This window comes from Pristiophorus japonicus, chromosome 3 (assembly GCF_044704955.1).
Source record: "Pristiophorus japonicus isolate sPriJap1 chromosome 3, sPriJap1.hap1, whole genome shotgun sequence".
In the NCBI taxonomy this organism is placed as follows: domain Eukaryota; kingdom Metazoa; phylum Chordata; class Chondrichthyes; family Pristiophoridae; genus Pristiophorus; species Pristiophorus japonicus.
Window position 1 is genome coordinate 129,981,709 of NC_091979.1, and position 11,890 is coordinate 129,993,598.

An 11,890-nucleotide genomic window follows, 5' to 3' on the forward strand; every position below is an offset into this window, starting at 1 on the left:
GAATGTAATATTTCCAAGTTTGCAGATGACATGAAGCTGGGTGACAGTGTGAGCTGTGAGGAGGATGCAAAGAGGCTGCAGGGTGAATTGGACAGGTTAGGCAAGTGGGAAAATGTATGTCAGATGCAATATAATGTGGATAAGTGTGAGGTTATCCACTTTAGTGGCAAAAACAGGAAGGCAGAATATTATCTGAATGGTGACAGATTAGTAAAAGGGGAGGTGCAACAAGTCCAGGGTGTCATGGTACATCAATCATTGAAAGTAGGCATGCAGGTACAGCAGACAATGAAGAAAGCAAATGGCATGTTGGCCTTCAAAGGGAGAGGATTTGAGTATAGGAGCAGGGAGGTCTTACTGCAGTTGTACAGGGCCTTGGTGAGACCACACCTTGAGTACTGTGCGCAGTTTTGGTCTCCTAATCTGAGGAAGCAAATTCTTGCTATTGAGGGAGTGCAGCGAAGGTTCACTGGACTGATTCCCGGGATGGCAGGACGGACGTATGAAGAAAGACTGGATCGACTAGGTACCAACGATATAGGTAAAAAAACGGGATGAGGTCCTACAAACTGAATTTAGGGAGCTAGGAGTTAAATTAAAAAGTAGGACCTCAAAAGGTAGTAATCTCAGGATTGCTGCCAGTGCCACGTGCTAGTCAGGGTAGAAACAGCAAGATAGCTAAGATGAATACATACTTGAGGAGTGGTGCAGGAGGGAGGGATTCAAATTCTTGGGACATTGGAACCAGTTCTGGGGAAGGTGGGACTAGTACAAACCGGACGGTTTGCACCTGGGCAGAACCGGAACCAATGTCCTAGGGGGAGTGTTTGCTAGTGCTGTTGGGGAGGAGTTAATCTAATATGGCAGGGGGATAGGAACCTATGAATGGAGACAGAGGGAAGTAAAATGGGAGCAGAAGCAAAAGACAAAAAGAAGAAAAGTAAAAGTGGAGGGCAGAGAAACCCAAGGCAAAAATCAAAATGGGCCACATTACAGCAAAATTCTAAAAAGAACAAAGGGAAAAAGACAAGCCTGAAGGCTCTGTGCCTCAATGCGAGGAGTATTCGTAATAAGGTGGATGAATTAACTGCACAGGCAGCTATTAACAAATACGATATAATTGGGATTACGGAGTCATGGCTCCAGGGTGACCAAGGCTGGGAACACAACATCCAGGGGTATTCAACATTCAGGAAGGATAGACAGAAAGGAAAAGGAGGTGGGGTAGCGTTGCTGATTAAAGAGGAAATTAACGCAATAGTAAGGAAGGACATTAGCTTGGATGACATGGAATCTGTATGGGTAGAGCTGCGGAACACCAAAGGGCAGAAAACGCTAGTGGGAGTTGTGTTCAGACCACCAAACAGTAGAGGTAAGGTTGGGGGCAGCATCAAACAAGAAATCAGGGATGCGTGCAATAAAGGTACAACAGTTATCATGGGCGACTTTAATCTACATATAGATTGGGCTAACCAAATTGGTAGCAATACGGTGGAGGAGGATTTCTTGGAGTGTATTAGGGATGGTTTTCTAGACCAATATGTCGAGGAACCAACTAGTGGGCTGGCCATCCTAGACTGAGTGATGTGCAATGAGAAAGGACTAATTAGCAATCTTGTTGTGCGAGGCCCCTTGGTGAAGAGTGACCATAATATGGTAGAATTCTTTATTAAGATGGAGAGTGACACAGTTAATTCAGAGACTAGGGTCCTGAACTTAAGGAAAGGTAACTTCGATGGCATGAAACGTGAATTGGCTAGAATAGACTGGAGAATGATACTTAAAGAATTGACGGTGAATAGGCAATGGCAGACATTTAAAGATCACATGGATGAACTTCAACACTTCTACATCCCGACTGGAGTAAAAATAAAATGGGGAAGGTGGCTCAATCGTGGCTAACAAGGGAAATTAGGGATAATGTTAAATCCAAGGAAGAGGCATATAAACTGGCCAGAAAAAGCAGCAAACCCGAGGACTGGGAGAAATTTAGAATTCAGCAAAGCGTTTAATTAGGAGGGGGAAAACAGAGTATGAGAGGAAGCTTGCTGGGAACATAAAAACTGACTGCAAAATCTTCTATATATAATTGAAAAGAAAAAGATTACGGAAGACAAATTTTCAGTCAGAATCAGGTGAATTTATAATGGGGAACAAAGAAATGGCAGACCTATTGAAAAAATACTTTGGTTCTGTCTTCACGAAGGAAGACACAAATAACCTTCTGGAAATACTAGGGGACCGAGGGTCTAGTGAGAAGGAGGAGCTGAAGGAAATCCTTATTAGTCAGGAAATTATGTTAGGGAAATTGACGGGATTGAAGGCCGATAAATCCCCAGAGCCTGATTGGGATGCATCCCAGAGTACTTAAGGAAGTGGCCCTAGAAATAGTGAATGCATTGGTGATCATTTTCCAACAGTCTATCAACTCTGCATCAGTTCCCATGGACTGGAGGGGAGCTAATGTAACACCACTTTTCTTTTTTAAAAAGGGAGAGAAAACGGGGAATTATAGACCGGTTCGCCTGACAACGGCAGTGGGGAAAATTTTGGAATCAATTATTAAAGATGAAATAGTAGTGCATTTGGAAAGCAGTGACAGGATCGTTCCAAGTCAGCATGGATTTATGAAAGGGAAATCAAGCTTGACAAATCTTCTAGAATTTTTTTTAAGGATGCAACTAGTAGAGTGGACAAGGGAGAACCAGTGGATATGGTGTATTTGGACTTTAAAAGGGATTTTGACATGGTCCCACACAAGAAATTAGTGTGCAAAATTAAAGCACATGGTACTGGGGGTAATGTATTGATGTGGATAGAGAACTGGTTGGCAGACAGGAAGCAAAGAGTGGGAATAAACGGGTTCTTTTCAGAATGGCAGGCAGTGACTAGTAGGGTGCCACAGCGTTCAGTGCTGGGACCCCAGCTATTTACAAGAGACATCAATGATTTAGATGAAGGAATTGAGTGTAATATCTCCAAGTTTGCAGATGACACTAAGCTGGGTGGCAGTGAGAGATGTGAGGAGGATGCTAAGAGGCTGCAGGGTGACTTGGACAGGTTAGGTGAGTGGGCAAATGCAGTATAATGTGGATAAATGTGAGGTTATCCACTTTGGTGGCAAAAACAGGAAGGCAGAATATTATCTGAATGGCGACATATTAGGAAAAGGGGAGGTGCAATGAGACCTAGGTGTCATGGTACATCAGTCATTGAAAGTTGGCATGCAGGTACAACAGGCGGTAAAGAAGGCAAATGGCATGTTGGCCTTCATAGCTAGGGGATTTGAGTATAGGAGCAGGGAGGTCTTACTGCAGTTGTACAGGGTCTTGGTGAGGCCTCACCTGGAATATTGTGTTCATTTGGTCTCCTAATCTGAGGAAGGAGGTTCTTGCGATTGAGGGAGTGCAGCAAAGATTCATCAGACTGATTCCTGGGATGGCAGGACTGACATGTAAGGAGAGACTTGATTGACTGGGCCTGTATTCACTGGAGTTTAGAAGGATGAGAGGGGATCTAATCGAAACATATAAAATTCTGACGGGACTGGACAGGTTAGATGCAGGAAGAATGTTTCCGATGTTGGGGAAGTCCAGAACCAGGGGACACAGTCTAAAGATAAGGGGTAAGCCATTTAGGACTGAGATGAGGAGAAACTTCTTCACTCAGAATTGTTAATCTGTGGAATTCCCTGACGGAGAGAGCTGTTGATGCCAGTTCATTGGATTATATTCAAGAGGGAGTTAGATAGGGCCTTTACGGCTAAAGGGATCAAGGGGTATGGAGAGAAAGCAGGAAAGGGGTACTGAGGTGAACAATCAGCCATGATCTTATTGAATGGTGGTGCAGGCTCGAAGGGCCGAATGGCCTACTCCTGCACCTATTTTCTATGTTTCTATGTTTCCTCTTGCGCATCACCAGTTTTCATTGGTCCACCATTGATAATACTCCTGTGAAGCGCCTTGGGACGTTTTACTATATTAAAGGCGCTATATAAATGCAAGTTGTTATTGTTCAGGTACAGTATTTACTGGAAATCTGAAACAAATCTGGAAGAGGTATTTTCGCACCATTCTGGGTGATACCTACAACTGAATACAGGAAGGACCTCACAAATCCGGAAATTTCGGGACAGAGGCCATTCCAGGTATTTCGGAACACATTTCCTAAGTCCTAAAATCCGGAGAAGCCTGGGCCGAGATTCGGGTATTTCCGCATTTTGGAGACGTCCCAAATCCAGAAACCTATTTGGCTCAGCAGTGACCCGTAGTTGGTAAGAAAAAAAAAACGCCCGGGAAAGACCTGCATTGCAGCCCTTGGTACAGCGGTAAGTATTAAGACCTGCAAAAAAGGCAAGATAAAGTTTTAATTTTTAATTCTTTTGCAGTGATTCGATAATTAGGTGTCCTGTGATTTTTTTTTCGTGCGTGTGTGTGTGCAGATTATTTACTGTTGTGGAAAAAATGTCTGGATTTCGGCACATTTCCGGATTTCAGATGACCCCTCCACGGATCAGCGTGAAGTCCGGATTTTGGAACATTCCGGATTTGGAAGGTCGAACCTGTACCATAATATGAAAGCAGATCTTATGTACATGTTTAACTTTACTGCAGCTAAGCCAAAAATAAAGCTTAAGTTACTCTAACAGCCAAATTGAGGCAAAGTGTAAATCAATCGTACTCAGCATAAACGGTCAAAAACCTCAATTTCTTCAAGATAACAAGAAACAGAATTGTGCGACACAATCCAGTTATTTTAGCAATTTCCTAGTTCCAACACCTCCCCATGCAGCAAAAAATAAGTTTAAGTATCATTGTTCATATAGTACGTATTCTTGTTTCAACAGCCTTGTTGAACATTCGGCAATTTAATACAGAAGCTGCAGTACACTGGTTTTGTTCCAGGAATGTCAAAAGGAAATAGGGCATAACCATGCCCAGGTTGTAGAAACAATTAAAATTTTGAAAAAACACTTGAAATTTGTCAATGAAGAAATCATCAGATCATCTCTTGAATACATTATTTACTGTCACGAGACACAAAACAAGCGATGATCTACTTCTGACAAAGAACTGGTGAGTTGAAAGAACGTTCCGCATTATTTTTATTTCAGAAAAAAGTCATATTGTCCTGATAGATCAGAATTAAAAAACACAATTAAATAGTGTTGGAAACTGGATAGTTGAAAGAAACTCATGGGACGGGACAAACTGAACTGTACAACTTTAAGTGACAAATCAGTGTTATAGCTGATTGGAGTAGGCAGTGATTAACTATCCTGCCAAAACCCACCATCAATACAATAGTATATGTACAAAACATCAATATAGTTATCAGGGTTTTCCCCTTTTTCAGTCAACTTTGTGTGTGGGTTTAATTTCAGAGACAATTTCAAAGAGTTCAAGCTGTAGTCTGACAAGTCTCTTATACAACTGGAAAATTTGTTCATGAAGTCACTTTCACATACCACAGCCTATGTTTTTTTTTGATTACATTATAAAAACCAACTATATTTAATGTGACAACTTGAATTTATATAGCACCTTTGACATATAAAAATGTCCCAAAGCACTTCAGAGGCATAAGAAAAAAAAATTGCTGAGCCACAAATCAGCTACAGATTGAACCTCCCTTATCCGGAACCCTCGAGACCTGGCCTGTTCTGGATAAGGGATTTTTCCAGATGAAGAGTGGTGACATTAAATTGGATGGTATGGGTACTGAGTAAGGAGATATCAGGGCTGGCTGGCTTGGGGCTGGGAGTGTAGCAGAGAGATCATGGGGGGGGGGCAGATCACGGGGTCAGGATAGCGATTACGGGAGTCGGCGGACTTCAATTTGTTCATGTCGGAGTTCTGTGCATGCGCCACCCGGGAATGGTTCTGGGCGAGGGGTGGTTCCGGTTAAGGGAGTTCTGGATAAGGGAGGTTCAACCTGTATTAGGAGGCCAACCAAAAACTTAATTGAAGGAGAGTTTAGGTAGAGTTTTAAAGGGTGAGAGGGCGACGAAGAGACAGAAGGGTTGAAGGAGGGAATTCTGGAGTATGGGGCTCATTTTAAAAAATATATTTAGTTCAAACCTGGCAACTGCATTACCAAAATACAACCTGAAACTATTACATGAGCAAAAACATCAAAATCGATAAACAGTTGGCCAAAAAAATGCCTAGATTAGGATTTCAATGTAATGGAAGTGGGAAGGAAACCTAGATCAGGCACACAATTGTGACCTCAAGTCTTGGTAATAGAGTAATCATTTTAGTTTAAATAATAAACATTTTTTTGCTTAAACTCCTGCAAAAATAGCTGAATTCATTAAGTTCCACACTGCAAAATGATGTTGCACCTTGCAATTTGATTATATATTTTTTTTTAAGAAAAACTATCTGCAATAGTTCAGTATAAATAGGTTGAAAATGTTATAATTGTGGTTATTATAACTGTCAGTGCACTTTATCAAGTCAATTACAGATGTAAAAAGTTAAAGTTGTAAATCCATTCAACAGAAAGACCTCCAAATGACACGACACTAGCTCACAGGTTAAAAAGGGTTAGGTTACTTTATGAAATATGAAAATGTGACACTATCTACAGATGTTAATTGGGCAAAAAAAGGTCCATCAACCCAGTTACATCCCACTGTTATTGGAACATTGCTATCTTCAGCCAATGGACTGTTGTTTACACCCGAGATGGGCGATCTAGTTTTTATTTTCATAAGTTTACATATTTTCAGATGAAGCAGTTGTTGAAGAATGCTTCATCGATTTTTGTAGTACTTCCTCTGCGAAACACAATCAGAAGCCACATATATCCGGCCAAAAAAACCACTTCAGAGATTTATTTTTGGTCTCCCAAGGTTCACTGATTTGGTTTGATCGGACTCGATACAACCACATTTAAAAAAAGACACTCGCGTTTTAAAATGAACTTTTATCTTAAAATCTTGTTAAAAACAAAAACAGCTAAACAAAATGAATCCGTCCCAACTTACTAAACTGTTTGTAAGCTACAACTGTATATTTATAAACATGTCTTTTGGTGGGAACAAAATAAGGATCTAGACAATTTCTGACGGCCAATAATTTACTGCCGTCTTCGTGTGGACAGTTGTTATCAGGGCCACATCATTCGCTTCAATTTAACCTGGGCGTCTTAAAAATCTTCAACAGATTAAATGTAAACACTTGTACATAAAGGTACATTGAATGCAACAGGCACAAATGTCTTCCAAGACGAACGCTAACTCGTCTACCTTATTGCACTGCAAAAACAGAAAATAAACATATTATTTCGTGATGCGTTGACAAAAATTGAGCCGGATTTCAAACTCAAATAATTCTCAGAACTGGTTTGATGCACAAGGCGCCTGACTGAAACTACTACAGGCCAGACATTGAAAAAATATATATATATTCAGGGCAATTTGGATGAAAACACCACAAATTATTAGTTGGGGAGCAAAGCCCACCCCTACCGTGCCCGAAGGATGCCCCTTTCTCTTTTTCTGTCTCTCAGGCAGCTCCAATGTACTTGGCCGAGAAGCACCTACCTTTTTGATGTTATAAATTCGAGTCAGCATACCAATCCCCCTGTCGTTCAGGATTGTCAGCTTCTCGGCGATCTTCTGCTGGCTTGACATCACGGCCCTCGACATGGTGCCGACACAGTTTGATATCTATTTCAACGAACAAAAGGCTTTGCAGTGCGGGCCGAGGCTGTTAAACGGGTGAAATCCCCATCACACAAGGCGGCGGCGGTAGCAGCAGCCCTGGCTCAGCCTCAGCGCCTTCTCTAGGTGGTGGCCCTCTCCCAAACCGAGGCTGCTTCCTCCCGGACCAACCCAGCTCACGTGACCGCGCCGCCAGCGGCTCCCCGGCCGGTGCTCGTCAGCGCCCCCTCACTGCTGGCTGACTCACCCGCTCGATGCAGGCGCAACACTCCAAGCTGTCACTGTTCCTTGCACATTTTCAGTCCTGTCCAACCGGGCAGATGTCAGCAGTATTGTACTTCCCTCCCACAGGTAGGCATACACAGATCGACAGTGACAGCATTGTACCGCCCTCCTACAAATGTTCACATATGCATCTACAGTGAAAAACTTTAAAAAAAATTTTTAAAGCAAACATCGAATTATTTAAATGTAAAAAATAAAACCTAATTTGGGGAGAGAACCACCACCGAGAGAAGAAGCTGAGGGTAAGAAAGGGGTGCTGCCTTGTGTAATGGCAATTTCACCCTTTTAATAGCTTAGTAAGTAAAGAAAGACTTACATTTATATAGCACCTTTCACGACCATCTGATGCCTCAAAGCGCTTTACAGCCAATTAAGTACTTCTGAAGTGTAGTCACTTGTAGGAAAGATAATGGAATCCTTCCACAAAGATGTATTGGAAAACATCTAGAAACTGAAAATATAATATAGTCAGCACAGATTCCAAAAGGGAAAGTCATGCATAATCACCGTTATTTAATTAATTGAAGAAGTAACAGTATATATTTGGATTTCCAAAAAGCCTTTGATAAGGTACCTTTGATAAGTAGATTCATGACAAAGGTCAGAACTTGTGGAGTCAGGGGACAAGTAGCAAAATGGATAGCAAGCTGGCTACAAAACAGAAAAAAGAGAGTAGGTGTTAAAGATAGTTACTCAGATTGGCAAATGGAGGGAAATGGTGTTCCACAAGGATCAATGCTGGGACCACTGTTCTTCACCACTTTCATAAATGATTTGGACTCGGGAATCAGAAATACAATTTCAAAATTTGCGGTTGACATCAAAGTGGGGGTGCAGTTAAAACAGGAGAACTGCGACTAGATACAGGAAGACATTAATAAACTTGCAGAATGGGTGTGTAATTGGCAAATGAACTTCAACATAGATAAGTGTGAGATACTACATTTTGGTAGGAAGAATATACGTACTCCTTGGAAAAGTGGCAAATTGGATACAAAATTGTCTCAGTGGCAGGAAGCAAAGGGTAATAGTCGACAGGTGTTTTTGTGACTGGAAGGCTAATCCAGTGAGGTTCCACAGGGCTCAGTAGTGGGTCCCTTGCTTTTTGTGGTATATATAAATGATTTAGACTTCAATGTAGGGGGGCATGGTAGGAAGTTTGCAGATGATACAAAAATTGTCTGTGTGGTTGATAGTGAGGAAGATGGCTCGAGGTGGCAGGAAGATATCAATGAATTGGTCAGGTGGGCAGAAAAGTGGCAAATGGAATTTAATCCAGAGAAGTATGAGGTGATGCATTTGGGGAGAACTAACAAGGCAAGGAATGCACAATAAATGGTAGGATACTGAGAAGTGTAGAGGAGCAGAGAGACCTTGGAGTGCATGTCCACAGATCCCTAAAGGTAGCAGGACAGGTAGATAAGGTGATTAAGAAGGCATACAGAATGCTCAAAGAGTAGGAGTAAATGGGGACTTTTCAGAATGGCAGGCAGTGACTAGTGGGGTACCGCAAGGTTCTGTGCTGGGGCCCCAGCTGTTTACACTGTACATTAATGATTTAGACGAGGGGATTAAATGTAGTATCTCCAAATTTGCGGATGACACAAGGTAGGGTGGCAGTGTGAGCTGCGAGGAGGATGCTATGAGGCTGCAGAGCGACTTGGATAGGTTAGGTGAGTGGGCAAATGCATGGCAGATGAAGTATAATGTGGATAAATGTGAGGTTATCCACTTTGGTGGTAAAAACAGAGAGACAGACTATTATCTGAATGGTGACAGATTAGGAAAAGGGGAGGTGCAAAGAGACCTGGGTGTCATGGTACATCAGTCATTGAAGGTTGGCATGCAGGTACAGCAGGCGGATAAGAAAGCAAATGGCATGTTGGCCTTCATAGCAAGGGGATTTGAGTACAGGGGCAGGGAGGTGTTGCTACAGTTGTACAGGGCCTTGGTGAGGCCACACCTGGAGTATTGTGTACAGTTTTGGTCTCCTAACCTGAGGAAGGACATTCTTGCTATTGAGGGAGTGCAGCGAAGGTTCACCAGACTGATTCCCGGGATGGCGGGACTGACCTATCAAGAAAGACTGGATCAACTGGGCTTGTATTCACTGGAGTTCAGAAGAATGAGAGGGGACCTCATAGAAACGTTTAAAATTCTGACGGGGTTAGACAGGTTAGATGCAGGAAGAATGTTCCCAATGTTGGGGAAGTCCAGAACCAGGGGACACAGTCTAAGGATAAGGGGTAAGCCATTTAGGACCGAGATGAGGAGGAATTTCTTCACCCAGAGAGTGGTGAACCTGTGGAATTCTCTACCACATAAAGTTGTTGAGGCCAATTCACTAAATATATTCAAAAAGGAGTTAGATGAAGTCCTTACTACTAGGGGGATCAAGGGGTATGGTGAGAAAGCAGGAATGGGGTACTGAAGTTGCATGTTCAGCCATGAATTCATTGAATGGCGGTGCAGGCTAGAAGGGCCGAATGGCCTACTCCTGCACCTATTTTCTATGTTTCTATGTTTCTATGTTTGTCTTTATTAGCCGAGGCATAGAATATAAGAGCAGGTTGATTATGCTTGAACTGAATAAAACACTAGTTAGACAACAGCTACAGTAATGCGTACAGGATTACATTACAGGAAAGATCCGATTGCACTAGAGAATGTACTGAGGAGATTTACTGCTGCCAGGTCTAAAGAATTTTAGCTATGAGGAAAGATTGGATCGGCTGGGGTTGTTTTCTTTGGAACAGAGGAGGCTGAGGAGAGATTTAATTGAGGTGTGTAAAATTATGAGGGGCCGAGATAGAGTGGATAGGAAGCACCTATTTCCCTTAGCAGTGAGGTCAATAACCAGGGGGCATAGATTTAAAGTAATTGGTAGGAGGCTTAGAGAGGAGTTGAGGAGAAATATTTTCACCCAGAGGGTGGTGGGGGTCTGGAACACACTGCCTGAAAGGGTGGTAGAGGCAGAAACCCTTATCGCATTTAAAATGTGCTGGGATATGCACTTGAAGTGTCGTAACCTGCATGGCAATGGTAAAGGGGCGGATTTTCCAGACCTTTTTTCACCTTGGAGCGGTGGGAATGGCGGCAGTGAGGTCTTCTGGGTGGGCGGTCAGCCTTCAGCGCTCCGCGGGGTTTCGGGGCCGGTTTTGCGGCGGCATGGAGCAGCACCATCCAGAAAAACTGCGCTGGCGTGCAACACTCCTGGTTGTGACACCACAGCAGCTTTTGACTCCCGCCTGACCAATATGCCCTGCAGCATGCAGTGAACGCCTGGAAAATCAGGCGACAAATCTATACCGACTGCAGAGAGGTAAGTAATGCAGTCCTAAGATAAATATGATTGTTTTTTCTTTTAATTTTTTTTGCGATTTATGTTGTGGCAGTGTGGGCTATGTATTGGGAATGTTTTTGTGGGGGTTTATTCAGGTTTGGTTTTTTCTCCCCAGGCATCTCTCGGAGCGCTTCCAGCCCGGCTCTTTAGCTCGGGCTTTCCCCATACTTACGCCCAAGAGAGATGTACAACGCCTCCCTTAGCACTGCACCCCAAACTTAGGTTCCAGCTGCCCAATTTTGATGACTGAGGCGCAAATTTTACCGCCCCACTGCCATTAACACCCCAAAATCATCAAAGCCGAAAATCCAGCCCATAGAGTTGGAAAGTGGGATTTGGCTGGATAGCTCTTTTTCAGCCAACACAGTCACGATGGGCCAAATGTCCTCCTTATGTGCCATAAATTTCCAATGATTCTATGTCACATACTCCTTGGAAAATAAGTTTCTAAAGTGGGGTGGAGAAATAGAGGGATCTGGGGGTACAGTTACATAAATCACTAAAAGTAGTGATGAAGGTTAATAAGGCCATAAAAAAAGAAAGCAAAGTACTGGGGTTCATTTCTAGAGGCATAGAATTGAAAAGCAGAG

At 42.8% G+C, this 11,890-nt stretch overlaps 1 protein-coding gene across 2 annotated transcripts in view; it reads right to left on the reverse strand.

Moving 5' to 3' along the window:
* The window catches only part of nckap1 (NCK-associated protein 1), a 297,326-nt gene extending 289,479 nt beyond the window's left edge, over nucleotides 1-7,847 (reverse strand). For both annotated transcript variants that reach the window (XM_070875820.1, XM_070875819.1), the window contains exon 1: nucleotides 7,553-7,847. In XM_070875820.1, coding sequence (XP_070731921.1) covers nucleotides 7,553-7,657 — 105 coding nt within the window. In that variant the 5' untranslated portion in view covers nucleotides 7,658-7,847. The remainder of the gene's footprint in view (nucleotides 1-7,552) is intronic.
* Between the last annotated feature and the right edge of the window lie 4,043 nt (nucleotides 7,848-11,890).